Raw genomic sequence first — 19,614 nt, forward strand, 5'->3', positions numbered from 1 at the left:
CCCAACTCGAAACTGGCGTTTCCGGGGCCGTGGAGGCCTAGGCTAAGACCAGTCCACCAATTCCGGTGAGTGTTCGCCCTTCTTCCCTTGTAAGGGTAGGGGGCCGGCTGGTGAATTTTATCCATGTCTTGCGCCAGATCACATCGGATGTGTGGGTCTTTCAGACTGTTTGTAGGTTCCCCCACGCAGCTGTCGCATCCATTGCCGATCCAATCAGTGACCCTGGATTTGGATATTTCTGCGCTCCTGGCTAAAGGGGCCATTTGTCCCACGGTCATTGACCTGCCTGGCTTTCTCAGCAACATTTTTCTAGTCGACAAGTCCAACAGGGGACACTGGCCAGTTATAAAGTTGCAGAAGTGCAACAAGTGGCTGGTGTATTGCCACTTCGCCCCTTGGTATTTTACGAAAGTTCTCAAACCAATTGCGGATCACCTGCGGGCGCAGAGATTGTGCCTTATTGTTTAGTTGGGCACTATACTCCTCATGAACCAAGACCCACACTGGTTGTTGCTGCACTTACAAAGGGTGGTCACTTCTCGAAAGTTTGGGCTTTTTTTTTATAAACGAGGGAAAATCCTTTGTGGTCCCGGCTCAAAATGCTTTTTTTTGGGGGTTTGTGATCGATTCTACAGAGGCCACGCTCAGATTGCCTTTACTCAAGGTGGCGAGGATCCGCTATGAGCTCTGGAGGACCCTGTCCAGGCAGCAGGTCTCTTTGAGCCAGCTTCCACGCCTTGTGGGGTTGTTGTCTGCCTCCGTTCAGGCCATCATCCCAGGCCCGCTCCACTATCAGGCTCTTTGATGCCTCAATGCGCAGCACCTTCGGAAGTGGCTTGCGTTCTCTTATACTGTCATGCTGTCCAAGGACGCTCTGGATTGGTGGCTCTCACATGGAGGCCTGGAATGGAAAGGTAGTCTTTGGCTACATTCCAGACCTCATTGTAGAGTCCGACGCCAGCAGGTCCTGCTGGGACGCTCGATGTGGGGAGTTCTCCACCAGCGGTGTGTGGTCTCCGCAAGAGCAGACTTTGCATATCAACTGTTTGGAGCTCTTGACCGGGTCGTTTGCGGACCTATGTTGGACCAAGGAAGGATCCAATCGTGCATGCTCCTCAAGATGGACAATATCTCTGCGGTGTGGTATTTCAACCATCTGGGGGGCACCCGGTCAAAGGCGCTCTCGGATTTGGTAACCAGTTTTGTCAGGAGAACCAGGTTTTAGTCATTGCAGAGTACCTACCCAGTCAGGAGAATTGGGTGGCGGACTGGCAGTTGTGCCATTTCTGGGATTCCAGGCTTTGTCAGCTGAACCCAGAGGTCTTTGGGGCACTTTAGGCCCGGTGGGGTCCGTTTTCAGTGGACCTGTTTTCATCCCATCTGGACGATCAGCTGCCACGGTTTGTCAGCTGGAAGCCGGACCCTCCGGCATCTGCAACGGATGCTTTTCTTCAGGATTGGGCACCAAAGAAGGGGTCTGCGTTCCTGCCGTTAGCCATGTTCACCAGGGCTGCTAGGCAGAGGTAGTGCCGATAGCCCTGATCTGGAAGTCTCAAGTGTGATTTCAGGTGCTTCTGGAGCCTACTTGGGATTCTCTGATCCAAATCCCCGTTTCCGATGCTTCTGCTCAGTCTGGCTCTCCTCCCCCAACGATTGGTCCTGGAAGGCTCCTTGTGTCTGATGGCACGGAGGATTTCAGGCGTCGATGGTCAGTCCCAGGCTTTTCGATCAAGGCTGAAGAACTCTTGTCCAAGGCCTGGTCTGCAAGCACCACCAAACGATATCGTTCTGCTTGGACGCAATGGTGTCATTGGTGTGTACAACTCATGATCACTGAGCTGGTTCACATTTTTAACTTTCTCGCTCATTTAGCGCAGGAGGATTTGGCATTCCACTCGATTAATACATTCTGCTTGGCTGTTTCTGCCGGCACACCCCCGTTCCCATCCACACCCCCCACCCCGGATGGTTCCTTCGTTTGCCATTTGCTCTGGGGGATTGCGTTGCCTCCTCCCCCAGAACTGAGATATTCGGCTCTCTGGGGCATCAACAGGGTGCTTAACCTCTTCCTTTCCTGGCAACTGAACAAGTACTTGTCCTGGAATGCGCTGTCGGTGAAGCTTGCCATGCTTATATGCTTGGATTTCCTGTAGACGGGTCTTGGATGTTCAGGCCCTGGACGTTACGAGAGGAGTCTTTTGCTCCTTTACGGGTCTCATTCACGGTTAGCAGAAGTACGAAGTCCAATACCAGGGTCATTGATTGCCTGTTTTTTACGGATTCCCCTAAGCTGTGTGTAGTTCAATGCCTCAAGGCTTATGAGGAAATGTCTGCAGAATTGCGACCTCCGGGGGAGAGGCAGCTTCTAATCGCACTCTGGAAGCCATACAGGGTGGTGTCTTCACTGACCATAGCACACTGGGTTCGGTGGGTTATGCAGGAAGCAGAGGTGGACCTGCAGATTTTTGGTGCGCGCTTAGGCCAATAAGCAATAGCCTCAAATGCATTCACTTTGGGCGCCCGTTTAGAGGACATTATGAATGTGGCCGATTTGGTCCTCTGATTCTACCTTCAAAAGGTTCAATTTTAAGCCTGTGTTTGATATGGCTCGGCTGGTGGTGAGCAAGTTTTAAACGTAGCATAATCCTCGCCTCCAGTAGTATTTAATCACAGGATAAATCCCTTCTTGCAATCCGTTAACGGGTTGCACTGTTGGAATGGTGCTAAGGTGCACCTTAGCACCATGCCAACAGTGCAACCCGTAAATGCAAGATTAAATACTACCTGTAGCATAGACTTAAGAAGCTTTAAGGTTCCAATCATAACGATGGTGTGGGAAAAAAAGTTAAATCCAAAGCTCCTTCTCGTCGATGTTAGAAGGTCAATCCTATTGAAATTGTAAAATACCTCTCACACACTGAAACCTAATTCAGTGTCATGCTTCATCATTGGGGTCTTCCTGTCCCTCTATGGGGCGGGGCGTGGTACGACCTACATAGACGCAGGAGCACTTATGTTCGTGATGGGAGTTATGTGTAGTACATGGGGAAGTAGGGTCGTGAAAAAATATTGAACATTTTTTTAAAACATTCCCTGACTAGTGGAAACAAGCATTTGCAATGCAATAGGTCTCACATTTACGCGAGTTTGAGCTATTGACATTGCAAATAATGCCTTTTATTTTTGTTTTAGTTTTTAAAACCTAAATAAAAGGCATTGTCATTTACAATGCCAATAGCTTAAACTCGCGTAAATGCGAGACCCATTGCATGGCAAATGCTTGTTTTAAGTGCGGCGAAGGCTCTGCTTCCCAAGAGGCAATGAATATCCGAGTCACTGGTCCCACAATGATGGCCATAAAAACACTTTACTTTGCTGGTCAGCCTCCGTGGTTTATGCCATGCTATTTCTTTCATGAGTGGCAGTTATAAGCAAATGTATTCAACCAGAATCAGTGCACAAATGGTTAAATCTATCCAACGAAATGCAAATTTCTTTAATAGCCCCTGCAAGCAGTGATAGGGTTATGATTTGTAAGTTGCAGCCGCTGATCCAGTAAGCAGTGCCTTATGGCAATAGTTAGGCTGTATTGTGGTCATAACTTAGAATTTGACTTTTACACTTCATAGGTATGTGGATGAGTGTAGGTTTTATAGTACATGTGTTTAACAGCATGTTCGATGTAGAGAAAGACAGACAGAAATACAGATAAGGCGATAGATATACAGATAGAGCCCCCATATCGGTGAAATGTGGCCCAATGACACAATTATGTAAAATAGGTTTAATAATATTCACACACTTATTCGTACAAGGCAAAGAACCTATCTTTCGATGTTATCAAAGTGCAGAGAAACTGACATGGGGAAAAAAAAGTTTTATTACTGCATAGAATGCATGTTTCAATAACTTTCCCGCGAATAGTCGTGGAGTCTGTTTTCTATAATTCCATCACAGTGAACAGATGTCAGCACTCGTGCTCTGGTGTTATGTTATCACACATTTGTAACGCGCACAGCTACCTGAAAGTGTCCCAGCGCGATAGACCGATGCGGGGATGAGCGGAAGAAGAAGTAGGAACTAAGCCATCTAATTAAAAAGTAAGGTTTTCAATTGCTTCTTAAATATCCTCAGATCGTGATTATTTCTGATCTCAAAGTGCAGACTATTCCAGGCCCTAGCTGCCCTTACAGAGAGGGGACTCCCTCCCGTTCTGACTAGGTGATAGCGTGGAATGGCAACAAGGCATTGGCCTGTTGACCGGAGAAGCCTGGATGGCGTATAGAAATTAAAACGCCTCCTGAGATAGCAGGGTCCGGACTTGTAGAGGGCACTGTGAGTGATACTAAGTGCCTTAAACAAAATGCGCTGGTCAACAGGGAGCCAGTGCAAGTCGAGAAGACACTGCTTGGTTCCAAGGCTACGCTGAATGCATTCTAGCGGCCTCGTTCTGAATGGTCTGAAGCTTTTTTTATCTGATAACAAGGAAGACCAATAAAAAGAGAATTTGCATAATCAAGCCGCGACAAAATAAGAGCATGGGTCACCATTTCTTTGGCCGCTTTTGGCAGGAGCGGCAGGAATTTCCTAAGAAGCTTCAATGTGCCAAAGCACACTCCTGCCAGCTTGTTGATCTGAGTTTGAAAACTAAGATCCTCGCTGAACCAAACTCCCAGGTTTTTTGCTGGACTACCCTGGGTTTTTGGTTTGGGGGAGCCTGTTGCCCACAGTTAAACACGAAAATTTGGCGGGAAGGTCCCATAAAGAAGGACCTCTGATTTTTCCTAGTTACATTTAAGTTGGGCCAGGGACAGCCAGTTAAAAACTTCCATCAGGTAGTTTCTAGCTGATTCCACAGAAGTCTCCTCTTTCTTCCATGTGAAAAGCAGCTGGGTGTCATCAGCTTAAGCTAGACTTTTGGCACCCAAACCTTCCGCCAAGTATATCAATGGGGTCACATACACATTAAAAAGCAAAGGGCTCAATGTAGAGCCCTGAGGGACGCCTGTAGTAATGCTTCTAGGTGTAGATGAAAAAGGCGGGACCCACACTTGTTGCGATCTGTTGGCCAGAAAGGATTCAATCCAGTCCCACATCTGGCCTGAAATTCCAATATTAGACAGGCGAGCCAACAGCTGTCGGTGTGGAACCGTATCAAATGCAGCAGAGAGGTCCAATAAAACCAGGGCTGCTCTGCCAGCAGAATCACAACAGTCTCTAATAGCCTCTGTTATCTCGACCAAAGCAGTCTCGGTGCTGTAAGAGGCTCTAAAACCGGACTGTGCCGGGTGAAGAGCACCAGAGGTTTCGATAAACGCAGACAGCTGTTTGAAGACTGCCTTCTCACAGACCTTCACCACAGCTGGAAGGAGAGAGATTGGTCGGTAGCTAGCCAGGGTGCCTGGGTTCAATGAGGTTTTTTTTTAACAGGGGTAGTAACTTGGCCTGTTTCTATTCCTCAGGCACCGTGGCAGACTGCAGGGACAAGTTAATGATTTTGTTAACTTTGGGATTAACTACCGTTGCCACTGCTGCCAACTGCCTGGCGAGGCACGGGTCTGACGGTGATCCTGATTCAAGTGCTTTAAGAATGGCCAGAGTATCGGCCTGCGGAATGGACGTGAATCCTGTCAAGGTCATAAGTGTGCGATCCGGCTCGCTAACGGCACGGGCCGGATATTCAGTCAGGCCCAAACTAGCTGGCCCCAAATTGGCCTGAATTGCTTGTATTTTGTTGATAAAAAAAATCAGAGTGTTGTTCTCACCAGGAACTGGAGTCGGGGGCAGCCTTACTTTCTGCAACTGGCTTCAAAAAGCTCTGGACAATTGAGAAGATTTCCTTTGAATTGTTCCTAGATTGAGCGATGCGCTCCGCATAAAACTGACCTTTAGCGCTCTTAACTGCATCATAGTAACAGTTCTAATTTTTTTAAAGCTCTTTTTTTATCTTTAAGTTCCTTGGAGAACCAGGGCTTAGATGGAGTCATTCTAACTCTCTTATGATCCTGAGCTATAGCCAGTTGATCCATGCACCTATTTAGAACGGACACACGGCGGCATGGCCACACATGCAGAGGTAGCAGCCGGGTGCAGTAAGCGTGTTATTTTACCATTCTTAAGGTAGGAGAGAGAAATCATTAATCACTGGAGGCTTCAACTCTGTTGATGAACAGTCCCTCTGCAATCAAAAATTGGAAAAAATAGCACTTTACACCTGGTACAACTGCAGATAAAGAATGGGAGAAGATGCATAAGATGTAAGCATGTAATATGGTCCAGCTGAGGGTTCTGGGCCATATCATAAACCAGGAGGCCGGCATCATGTGGATTGTAAAGTCACCAAGATCCAATCTAACATGTTACACAATAAATATTGGATATGCCGCTTTTTTTTTTTTTTTGCGGTAGTGGCTTCAACATTCTTCATTTTTTCAAACGGTAAAATGTTTATTGACATCATTACGTGAAATACTGGGCTATACTGTTCAAGAAAATATGTAATGATGTAGTTAAGGAAAAACACCCTTTAGATTGCTGAGGCTGTTCTCTGCGAGGTGCTGCTGACACGAGGCACTGGTTGGAATTAGACTGCCCAGGCTTTGCTTATCTTTCATGGATAGAATGTCGATTAAACAGTGCGCAATGATGAAGCAGCGGCATGGTGCTTTCATTCTGATGATTAACCCCATATTTCAAAGGTCCCAATTAAATAGTTTCCAGATTATATATGGACCTGTGAAATATGTCCCATTGTTTATGGGTCCTGTGAAATACGGGGTTTATACCGCAGTGTTTCTGCAATTAAAGCACTTAAACATGTAATATGAAACCATATATCTATTATTTATTGCCATTGTTGAATGCGTGGCCAGGCCTTGGAAATATGTGCCCTTGTTCACGGGCTTTATACCACAGTGTTTCTGCAATTAAAGCACTTAAACAAGTAATATGAAGACAAATTCACTGAAAAAACCATAGGTTTCAGGGGCGTTCTGGTTAGCTGGACTTTTCATTAGTACAAAACCATTGAAATTCCCCCGTTATAGTTAGTTCAGCTAACTATAACTCGTGCGCCCGCAATGCACTGCTGATGACGTCACATATTACATCACTCATGACATGGTCAGTGACATCACTCATGACATCACTGATATCTCAAATGACATCACTGATGACATCATCCAGTGAATGTGTGCTTTTCTGAAAATTACATATGTTTTATATATGTATATCTCAAGGTCGATGGAAGAATAAATGGGTATATAAGTGTCTAAATGGATGATTTGTTTTTGAAAAATTGATTGTATAACTGACTGATTAAGTGTATCTTAGTGAATACATGGCTTAGTGAGTAATGTTTAAATGTGTAAATATCTGTATCGGTCTCTCACTTTGTGTATAAGTGGCTGCATGGGTTGGTGAGTAGCTACATGAGTCTATATAGATTATTAGTTGTTTTTTTGAATATCAGTATGAGTGTCTGTATGGTTCGGTGGGGGGTATTACGTAGTGCATAGGTGCATGAATGAGTGACTCACTGTTTGTATGTGTTGAAGACAGCATGTGTGCAGGACTGTATGGGTGGATGAGTGTGTGCATGGGTGTGTTAGTGAGTGAATGACTGTCTCAATAGTGTCTTTATGAGCAACTACATATGTTTTAAACTAGTATATATGACTGTTGGTGTATATAAGTGAGTATATGTGAGAGTGAGAGATTGAAAGAGTTCCTGTATGAATAAGTATGTGTTTCTATAAGTGATTGTTTAAAAGACTAAGTATGTGTAAGTTTCTGTAGAAGTAAGTGTGGTGGTGTGTGTATAATTGTATATGCAAGTAAATGGATGTTTGATTCTTTATTAGCATGAGTGACTGTGTGTGAGTAACTCTATGGATGAGTGGCGTTGTGTAACAGGATGTATAGGTGTGTGAGTACATATGATGAGTGAGTACATGTATGAGTGACTGTATAGGACTGTTGGTGAATGAGTGGATGTGTATGTGGATCTTAGAATTACTGAATAGGTTGTTGTAACTGGTATTGGTATGTCCATTGTTTTGAACATTGTAGTTTCTATTTTTGAATGTGTGTATCAAAGGTTATATTAGGGGAAGAGGAGGTCTGCCACTCTATCACAAGGATGATGTCATCAGTGATGTCATTAGTGATGTCATTAGTGATGTCATCAATGATGTCATCAATGATGTCATGAGTGATGTCACTGACCATGTCATGAGTGATGTAATATGTGACGTCATCAGCAGTGCATTGCGGGCGCGCGAGTTATAGTTAGCTGAACTAACTATAACGGGGGAATTTCAATGGTTTTGTAGGAGTGAAAAGTCCAGCGAACTATAACGCCCCTGAAACCTATGGTTTTTTCAGTGAATTTCTAAGGTTTTTTAAATGCTAATTCCTAACTATAACGTGCCTGAAACCTATGGTTTTTTCAGTGAATTTCAAAGGTTTTTTAAATGCTAATTTCTAACTATGCCTACAGAGATAGGACATGTGAAGAAAGAAGAAAAAACGCACAGAAAGAAAAAAAAGAAATGCAGAAAGAAGCAACAGAAGTCCTCAAAGACGAAGAAAAGTGCAGGAAGAAGGATAACGTGCAGACAGAACAAACAGAAGAGCAGAAAGAAGCCTTGTTGCAAAATCATCCTGTACCCTCAACTTTTTCAGACGGATACTGGTGGTAACTGAGTCTGACTAACCAGTCCTAGAGCCAGTGCTATGTTAAAAGACACTCAGAATACAGTGGAAACACCTACATACACTAGGGAACACTATGCGTTGGGGTCCCCCTGTGATCAGCATGACCTCCTCTGTAAGCCCCTAGTATATAATAGGGCAGGGGATTAAAACTACATCTTAAAACGCGCCACAGGGCGTGTTTGCACACGTCACCTCAGGCCCCGTCCCCTCACTTCCCCACTGTGTAAACACCCCCTGTGGCCGTTTTAAGTTGGGAGATTAAGTCCCCTTGAATCCTGAGGGTCCCTAGGGTCCAACTAGACCACTAGGTACCTCCAGTAAGTGCCACAGAGCTGCGTTGCAGAGGCACGGCCTAGACCACCTCTCTGCAACGCAGCGGAGTGGTGCTTACTGGAAGCACCTGGTGGGCTAGTTGGCCCCCAGGGTCCCTGAGGATTGAAGGGGAATTATTTCCCCAACTTAAAACGCGCCACAGGGCTTGTTTGCACACGTTAACTCAGGCCCCGTCCCCTCCCTTCACCACTGTGTAAACACTCCCTGTGGCCGTTTTTAGTTGGGAGATTAAGTTCATTTGAATCCTGAGGGTCCCTAGGGTCCAACTAGCCCACTATGTACCTCCAGTATGCGCCACAGAGCTGCGTTGCAGAGAGGTGTAAAAAGGGGCACGGCCTGCACCCCCTCTTTGCAACGCAGAGCAGTGGCACTTACTGTAAGCACCTGGTGGGCTAGTTGGCCCCCAGGGTCCCTCAGGATTGAAAGGGAATTATTTCCCCAACTTAAAATGCGCCACAGGGCGTGTTTGCACACGTCACCTCAGGCCCCGTCCCCTCCCTTCACCACTGTGTAAACGCGCCCTGTGGCCTTTCTAAGTTGAGAGATTAAGTCCCCTTGAATCCTAAAGGTCCCTAGGGTCAAACTAGCCCACTAGGTACCTCCAGTAAGCGCCACAGAGCTGCGTTGCATAGAGGTGTAAAAAGGGGCGTGGCCTCAGAACACCCGTCTGCAACGCAGCTCCCTGGCGCACACTGGAGATACCTGTTGGGCTAGTTGGCCATCAGGGACCCTCAGTATTGAAGGGGAATTAATTCCCCAACTTACAACTGGCCAGGGGGCGCGTTTGCAGAGTGCTGAAAGGAGGGGGCGTGGCCTCCAGCGCGATGCCGGTCTTTTATTTCTTTTATTTTTTTAAGGAGGGCTGTGTGGCCCCCTTCTTTTTCTAATTTACTGGCCCTGGGGACCCCATCCCCCAGGGCCTGCACCCTAATTTTTTTTGTTGAAAAAAATAAATGTGGCCCTCCCAAGGCCTTAATCGGCCCCGGGGACACCAACCCCCGGGTCATGGCCTTTTTTTTACTTAAATTCTTTAGAAGGGGGCTGCGTTGCCCACCTCCTCAGGCCACTTATGGCTCCGAGGACCCCATCCCCCGGGGCCGGCCTTTGTTTTTTATTATTTTAAAAATATATATATTTATAGAAACACCTAGGACATGCTGGACAAACCGTATGTACCTATCACCATGACGATTTGCGTGATATTCATTAAAAGGCGACTATGCATAGAATGAATCCACATGGAATGCATTTACACCGCTAGTGAAGCTCTGACGTGTCTGACGCCTTACCGTGCCTAATCCCGGCGCCCCCGCCGGTGGGTACTCTCCAAGTAGACACCCTTGTCGTTTATTTATACAAACATGGGTAGCTATTGACGGGCACATTTAATATACACGCACACCAAGCCATTCAAAGGGGATTCGACCAAAATTCTACCAAACTATGCAAGAAACCCCCCTCACGGTTAATAAAACACACATCCACCGCTGGATGTGTAATACTTTTTATTTTACTCTCTGGAAAGGAGACGAACCTCACTTGAGAGTCACAGCGTGCTCCAGGCTGAGCCCAATGCTGTGTTACACCCACCAGTGCCCGCCGATTGCCTCACACCTCTGTGTTGTATTCCACCAGCTAGTGCGTATGCTATGACACTCTCTAGCCCATGTGCACTGTAACACCACCCCGTGAATGTCATGCCACACTTGCCTTCGCACGGGTTATATTGCCCCATCTAACGTGCCTTCCTCGATGTGTATGTTATAACGCACAGCGCTATGCCATACATATTACAATCTGGGATCCATATTTTTGTCACAGTGCATATGCAACGTTACACTCCCCAGCACATATTTTATATTACAACTTTAGAGACTAGTTATGTTACACAACACTGCCCTGTGCATATTACACTCCAAGGCACATATCGCATAGTACGCGCTAGTGCCTGTGCTATCTCGCGCTCTCCTTTGAATCTGTCATTGCGCACAATGTATTACATATTATATTTCACGCCCCGGTTCATCTTATATCACACTTTTTAGTGCATAGTTTATACCATATACTACATCTAGTTTTTATTTTCAATCGTGCTCTCAGGACTATGTTCTATATAACACTGCGTCCACCTACCATTTTCACGGGCATTACATTTTGCGATGGGGGTGGAGGGTCAGGGGGTGTTTCTGCCAAGTGTGCCCGGAGTCACAGTCACAAACGTCCTCTTCTTCCTGAATAAAAGTGAGATTATGCTGCATACTTGTTCATATCTTAAGTAGTTTGCACAGACACACATTTTAAAAACAAGTTCCTAATACCCACCTTCTCTGAACAGTTAGCTTGCTGCCCCATCCACCTCCTCCCTATCCTCTGTTGTCTGAATCCATGGACTAGCCTCCTCCCTCCTGCCATGCATGGTCTGATGTGCTGCCACTGCCCTCCATTTAGCATGATGTACCAGTCCACTCCTCCTGCCCTCCATTGCCCAATTCTATGGCCCATCATTGACCTCCTGCTTAGCCTCTGTGCTTAGCTTGCTGCCCCTATTCTCCATCCCCCCTGCCCTCCGATGTCATTGTGCATGCCCCTGCTCCATCCTTTTTGCCCACTATGTTCCATGGACCTGCCACTCCTATCTACTCTGAGTGTTCTGGTGAGCTGCCACTCCCCTCCCACTTGCCTAGCATTGTCAGATGACTGTAACCTGTCCCTGCCACCTCCACCCTGCCTGTCCACATGCCATACTCCTATCCCCTTCCTCCTGTCCGCCATGGTCCCTTTTACTGCCACACCCTTCTGCCCTCCCTGATCTGTTGTGGTGCAACTGCTCCTCCTGCCTGCCCCGCGCGGTCTGTTGTGAGGCCCCTTCCCCTAACTCTCTTGTCTGTGCCCAGGTCCTGACCCTCCCTTCTATCCTCCATGGTCCTTTGTGCATGCCCCTGCACCCTCCTTCTTGCCCATCATAGCCATTGTGCTGCCACTAACCCCCCCCCCCCCCCGCTTGCCATGCACGGTCTTCTGTGCTGCCATGGCCCCTCCCATCTTCCCTGTGTGGTCAGCTAGCTGCCCCTGACCCCCTCCCACCTTCCCTCCATGGTCTGTGTGTATGCCACCATAGTCTCATTGTTGCTCTCCATGGTGTGTCTTGTTTCTAGTGCCCATCCTGCCTGACCTCCATGGTCATCTTGCTGCTCCTGCCCTGCCACCTTGCCCCCAGCCCTCTGTTTCCATGTGCAGACCCCCTATTCCCTCCCTCCTGGCTTGTCTGTTCCATTGTAATGCCCCTGATCCGTCCCTCCTGCCCTTTATGGTCTGTTATGCTGCAGCTTTCTCTCCTGTCTGTCCATTATGGTCAGCTAGCTACCATTGCCTCTTTCCCATCTGTTCTCTGTTGTCCATGTGCATGGTCCTGTCCCCTCCCTATTGCTTTCTATGGATTGTTGTGCTGCACTCCCGTCCCGCATGCGCTGTGTGGTGTATTGTGCTGCTGCAAACCCTGATGCCTGCCCTGTAGGGTCAGTTTAGTGCACCTCTCCATGTACCTCCTGTCCTTTGTTATCCGAGTCCATGTCCCTACCCCAATTCCTCCTGCTTACCATGATTCAATGTACCATACTTGCGAACATTTTGAACTTGGTAAGAGGGAGATTTTGAAAAAAAACTGGTGTATTGATTTTCCCCTTTGAGTTACATTGAAAAAGAGGAGATTGTAGACAGGAGACAGATCAAATAAAGCCCATTTGAGCTTAAAAACATTGGACGTTTCCTGGCTGAAACGGGTCTGTGTGCATGTATGGTTGTACTACCACTGCCTCTTCCTTCTGCCCGCAATGGTCTATTATATTGCCATAGCCTCTCTTGCCAGTCCTGTATTGTTGGTTTGTTGCCCCTGCCCCCCTTTCCACTGCCCTCCATAGTCTGTTGTGCTGCCACTGCCCTTCCTGCCTGCCCAGTGTGGTCAAATTGTTGCCTCTGCACTCTCCTACCTGTCTTCAATTTTCAGAGTCCGTGCCCCTGGCCTCTGCCTCTCAACAGTATCCCAATGAACAACTAGATTGCTAACATTCTATATTTATTACAAAAGTGTGGAACGCCTGACGTCATCTTGATGTAATCAAAACTGTAATACCTAGAGTATTTCCTGTAGAAATTACATATATGAGAGGGTCTTATTTGCATCAAAATGATGGTTAGTGCTCTAAAAAACTAAAATGAGGACATATTTTCTGAGTTTTCAAATAGCGACAAAGAACTTTTAAATTATTTGTAATGTTTTTTTTTTTATCCAGTTGACCACTTGATTAAATGTTGCACCTTGGCGAGAGGATGTGGTGTTACTTCCAGAGCTGCAGACTTTGCAACTGGGGAACCAGGTTGGAGTTTCTGCTTCAGCTCAACATTCTGTGATTCTGGTCAAATCACTTAATCTCCCCATGTCTACAACCAAAATTAATTTGATCTTGTGTGAAGTAACCAATGCTCATGTTAAGCATTCCAATACCTGACAAGTCTGCACTATATAAAACTGCAAATACACACAAAATAAGTGTTTTGCACACTTCTGTCATTGGGCTACATGTGGGCTACATCTGGATGAAATTTGTACTGCATTTAGGCTCTTTTGTGTCTGGTGGCCATCTTGGGAGATTTATTTGTTATGAAGTTTCCTAATTTCCTCATTTACTGCAGTCTCCTCAGTAGGAAATGCTTTCAGTTTTTTACTTTGATTCCATCAAGAAGGTATTCAGATATGTCACACATTTGCCATCAATTCTGAATGTTAGCACTCTAGTTGCTCATTAGATCACTGTAGTAAAGCTACTGCTCACCACGGAAGTCTGCTGCTGGTATTCAAAGTGCATGTTTCAGTCTGCATATCAGAATTTTTTAATGAAATAGAAGAGGATTTGAGAAGTCACTCAAAATGTGCCCTAATTGTTCTTTCTGCAGCACTAATCATAATTTCTATGGCAAAATAAATCCCCTCATTGTGTTCCTTTGTAAATTAAATGTTTTAAGTGTTACCACTTTATTCCATTCAAGATGGCTTCAGGTGTGCCATACTTTTGTCATAAGTAAGACTGTTAGCGCTCTAGTTGTTCGTTAGAACACTCTGGGACATTCTGTCATCGGGCTATACTTGGGCTACATCTGGGTGATATTTGGGCTCTTTTGTCTCTCGTGGCCATTTTGGGAGACTTATTTGTTATGATGTTTCCTAATTTCCTCATTTACTATAGTCTCCTCAGTAGGAAATACTTTCAGTTTTTTACTTTGATTCCATCAAGAAGGCATTCAGATGTGTCACACATTTGCCATAAATTCAGAATGTTAGCCCTCTAGTTGCTAATTAGATCACTGTAGTAAAACTACTGTTCACCATAGAAGTCTGCTCCTGGTATTAAAAGTGCATGTTTCAGTCTGCATGTCAGAATTTTTTAATGAAATAGAAGAGGATTTGAGAAGTCACTCAAAATGTGCCCTAATTTTTCTTTCTGCAGCACTAATCAAACTTTCTATGGCAAAATGAACCCCCTCATTTTGTTCCTTTTTAAATTAAATGTTTTAAGAATTACCACTTTATTCCAACCAAGATGGCTTCAGGTGTGCCATACGTTTGTCATAAGTAGGCCTGTTAGCACTCTAGTTGTTCTTTAGAACACTCTGGGAAACTGCAGTAGAACACAAAGGATGTACATGTTTTACTGAGAATGTCAGACTTCATTCTCACATGACTGAGAAAGATAATGTGAATTTACAGAAAATATGCTCTCAGTTTAGCTTCTAGATCAACTTCCAAACCTCTGTGGGAAAAGCATGAGAAAATAGTTTTCTCTCAAACATGATTCATGATATCCCAGCAGAAGGCTTCTTCACATGGTAAAATCACCTTAGAACACACCACAAATCCTAAAATTAGTATGGTACCATCAACAAATGATTTATAATGTAACTAAAGTCGTAAAACCTTCTATTAACTGCAATGCTTTTTAATAAGGTGCTATCATGTATATTGGTCCCAAGATGGCTGCCAACACTTCTTGGATGAAGTGTTGACAGCCAATCAGATCTCACGATGAGATGTGTGGTTAGGCTCCGCCCAGATAGATCTATGATTTTACTTTTGATTTTCTCAGAAACTACTGAACGGATTTACACCATTTAACCAAAAGGCAGAAGTGTGAACCAAGGGCTTACATTTTTGCCAAATTTGGTGTAATTCCGTTCAGCAGTTCGGGCTGTAGCTGCGACTAACGGTCCCTATGGAAAATTGCATGGAGAAAACACGTTTTGGGACCCCCCTTTTTTCTCGGCCCCCGCTTGACGAATCACCCCGAGACTTTCAGGATAGGAGCGGGCCACGAATTTTGAAAATTTCACGAAGATGCGTCAAAGTTATTCCAAATAGAATGTTGCGGATTTCCTATGGATAATAGGTCCTAACTAAAACTACCTATTGGCAACTGCCAGTAGGGGAGGGAGGGAGGGAGGGAGAGGGAGAGGGAGATTTTTTTTTAAAAAAATTTTTACAGGGCCTATAAGGGTGGCACAATAGGTGCTGCAGTGCTTAGAGGCCTTCCCTGGTTGCAGTGCCCTTGGTACTCGTGGAACCTTTTACACAGGACTTGCATGTGGCCAGAGAGTATCCAATTGGGGTTGCAAAGGTAAATGTTTAGGGAAAGAACATAGGCCCAGGACACACTTAGTCAAAGAGCATTAACATCACGCAAAAATTGGGCGGCACCCATGCAAAAAGGAACACCTTTCTACACACCATTCTTATACATGAGAATTGCATCAACAGGGAAGTTGAGATAAATACCACAAGTGCTGTTGAAACATTTATCACTCAATGATATATGGTTTATATTGTTAGTGTGGATGATAGAAAACTTCTCAAATAGTTTGTGACATAATGCAGCGCTTCATGTTGGCACGTGCTGTTTATTGCCAACCTCTGAATATTTTAGTGAATACCAGAATTCGCAGGTGATGCTATCAGTGTTTTCAACTGGTCGATCGGTGACTATTGCTGAGGGCTTTAGGTTTTTAGTATTTATTTATTTATTTTATTTATTTGTTTGAGCGCCTGGTTACACCAACTGGTGTGTCCCCGCGCTATTAAGACATTTCTGCACCCTTCAGGAATTAGTGTCTTCCAGTTCAAGTACTACTTCTTATTCTTGTATGTACAGCCACGTTTTTAGTTTTTTCCGGAAAAGTTTCTCTGATGGTTTTCCCCTAAGGGTCAGGGGAAGGGAGTTCCAGCTTTTTGCTGCTAGGTAACCGAAGGAGTATTTTTTTTTATTTTTTTTTAGAGCTGCTGTGCGTAGTTAAATCTGGCAAAAGTACTAACCATGCTGGCATATTTATGTTTTGGTACAATGTTATGACTGCTCCTCCAGGAAAATTTCCTAGTGTGTCTCGCAGAATAAGGCTTTTTTCAGACTTTGATCCTGCTATTTGAAATAAATTGGAATCAAAGGATGTAAGTAAACTCTGTATTAAGCAAAGCATGTCTGATGCGACAGCACAGTTGTATAATGAATGCTTAATATCAGGTAACTTGGATCTGAATCATGTATCCTTTACTGGGAATACAGTCAGTGTAAATTATGCTTTGGTATTCTCCCAAAACACTTTCTTCTTTAACAGGCTCCTCTGGCTTCCGCCGTTAATGATCTTGGAAGCCTCTTGGTATTTGATACTGGAAACCAGGGACCATTTCTGTTTCGATGTGCTGATGTTTTTAGAATGCAAATATGATTAATTAAACCAAAATGGGTCAAGAGAAAACATTGATCTAATTTTTACTAGGTGTTCTTCTACGAGGGGTCCTGATGAAGTAGTATTGGGTGTATTGACATTTTTTGGAAAGATTGTAAATGCATTTGTTGGTTGAAATGGATTGCGAAGTGTACAGTTTGATATACTTTAACTATTTTATTTGACATTAAATTGAAAGTATTACCTGATGGATAATTTCAGGAGTACTTAAGCTTGCAGCATTCTCCGTTCCCGCTGCCTTTCCTTGAAGCAGTCTGCCTGTGTAGGGGGTGTTTGTAAGCCTGCTTTTTTGTAATATGTTTGTATTTTATTTCCCTTTTTTCATGGCTTATTAAGTTTTTTCTTTTTTTTCAGACCAATGATTTGACCGTGGTGCACCTGGGTGTGAAGTTCAGCTGCCGGTTCACTCAGCGTGAAATCCAGGAGCGGTGGTATGCTCTGCTGTACGACCCCGTCATTTCCAAGTACGTGTAGCTGGTGGGAAATGCAAGCTGATTTTCCTGGTTTGGGCTACTATTCTCCCGAAAGATACTGCACTTCCTTTGTCTGGTGGCCTAGTTGTTTTCTGGGGAGATTTCACGACACATCCACAGTCTCAGAAGCATGTGGAACAAGAGTGCTTTGTTTTTGTTACATCTTGTTTACTCGTTTCAGGGAAATTCTAGGTCAGAGTTGCCCTAAACTGTGACAGGCTCTTACAAAGCAATCCAACCTGCCTAACCTACCCACTGGTCTGCTTGAACATCTCCAGATAGTCTTCTTAGCCAATTAACTTCACTTAACTTCTTCCTCTCATTTTAGAAGTTTCTGTTTATATGGATTTAGCCATATTGCTCAGTTCTTCTCTTAAGTTCATTATTTGTCTAGTTTACCATCCGCTCACATCTTAATGAAGCTGTTAATTCCTCTCTGCTTCTGTTGCTCTTTCTCAGCATTCCTCTCCCTCCTGTGTTCTTTCGCTTATTGTTTCTTTTTCACTTTCCTTTATTAGCTTTTCCCTTTTATATATGTGTATCAGATTACCTCTTAAACTATTTCTCCATTCTCACGTTTATAATCATGCCCTCTATTTTTTCTTTACCACCATATACTGCTCTGCTTGTTTTTGCCCTCTTTTGCATTCCTTACTTCTGTCTTCCGCTATATACTATCCCTTTCCCTCCGGAACTTGTGCCGTCCTATTTTTCTTCCTCCCTTCTCTTTACCTTACTTTCTCTCCCTCCCTCTTAAGCTTTGATTGAGTGACATGGAAAATTTGGAGCTGTTGGTGAGTTCTGGTGAAATCAAGTAACCTGTAGTTAGGAATTCATGAAGTATGATAAATAGTACCAATTATTAATTTACCTCTAAAAATGGGACATGAAGTTTGCTGTTGACGTGATCTGCTCCAAAATCTGCATGTCCCAGTACTTGCTGTTCTTTTTTTTTTTTTTTTCCACCCCCATTAAATTCTGATGTCCCAAAATTTAAATGGGAAAATTCCAGAGGGTGTGAACTTCATCCCATTACTAGTAATTGTAACCCCTGCAGAAAGAGATGGTTGCACAAGGGCCAAAATTTAAGGAAACACTTGTAATCAAAGCCTTATTGTTACTATTTTATCCTTCGACAACCCCGATCCTGTAATATGCCTTCTCCCTAATAGTTAACTTATACGGGTGAGCTTAGCTATAAGGTAATGTAGCGCTGAGGTAGTAGTAATGCTTCTCGACCATTGATGAAGCAAGAAGCTGGAGAGTGGGAGGAGGTCCTAGAATGATGAATTATAGAATGAATGAAGAGTAGACTGAAGTGGCCTTGATGAGGTGGGGAGTAACCGGTTAACAGATCGGAAAGTGTGTGGATGACTGCAGCTGAACTGCAGTGGGTATGGGAAAGGGGAAGTTTAACTTAAAGGGTGGATGTGTGAGGATAAAAAAGCAAAAGTATGGTTGGACCAGGGGAGTGGGGAGGGTGCTGGTAATGTAGTTACCTAGTATGGGGATGGAGCTAGAAGAGCAAGGTCTGAAGTTGGCAATGAAGTAGGTTTGAGGAGTATCTTCAGGGGTCTGGTACTTGTGGAGGGGGGGGTTAAAATTTCAAGCTGATGCATGAATAGGATAGTTTAATTATTTCCTAAAGTGAATGTCTGAGGCCTCCTCTCTCTGTCCTCTTTCATACAGTACTTCTGCCTCCTCTTACATATCTACCATCTTTAATTCTCACACTTTTCTATCTTCCAAGCGTCCCATTTCCCACTTTACCTCACCTCATACACCTATTATCACCCAAGTTCTACCCTCCTGACCTCTTTCAGTCTCTCCCATCATACGTTCACTGAATCTTTTTTGTACTTCTCACCCCCTTTTTTCTTTTCTCCTGTATCCACACAGACTGGCCTGCCAGGCAATGAGGCAGCTTCATCCTGAGGCCATTGCTGCAATCCAGAGTAGAGTGCTGTTTAGCAAGGCGGAGGAGCAGCTCCTGAGTGTCATTGGCTCGGTAAGGACCTGCTTCCCATTAGACGTACTTCACTTTAAAATGTAATGCAATCATTTTGTTTTGTATGCTCGTCCTCCTAAATGCATCTGGTTCCTTCTTTGGGCTCTGGAAATGCCAGAGGAACACTTCTCTCTCCACCCCTGGTAACTATTGGACTGGATGAGGGAGTACACAAATTAGTAAAGGAGAAGCACACACATTAGTCAAGGAGCGCAACAGGAAGAAATGGCAGGTCTCCTTTTCTACCTTAAGTGGAAGAAGATTGTTGCTGTGCCTAGACCAACAGGACATTTG

General features: G+C 44.6%; 1 protein-coding gene across 4 annotated transcripts in view; it reads left to right on the forward strand.

Moving 5' to 3' along the window:
- Window positions 1-19,614, forward strand: part of LOC146833172 (microspherule protein 1) — a 329,726-nt gene that overhangs the window by 164,530 nt on the left and 145,582 nt on the right. For all 4 annotated transcript variants that reach the window (XM_085600822.1, XM_085600820.1, XM_085600821.1 and 1 more), the window contains exons 6-7: window positions 17,194-17,303; window positions 19,212-19,320. In XM_085600822.1, coding sequence (XP_085456948.1) covers window positions 17,194-17,303; window positions 19,212-19,320 — 219 coding nt within the window. The remainder of the gene's footprint in view (window positions 1-17,193; window positions 17,304-19,211; window positions 19,321-19,614) is intronic.

The sequence above is a fragment of the Triturus cristatus genome, chromosome 4_2 (assembly GCF_964204655.1).
Source record: "Triturus cristatus chromosome 4_2, aTriCri1.1, whole genome shotgun sequence".
NCBI classification, from domain to species: Eukaryota; Metazoa; Chordata; class Amphibia; order Caudata; family Salamandridae; genus Triturus; species Triturus cristatus.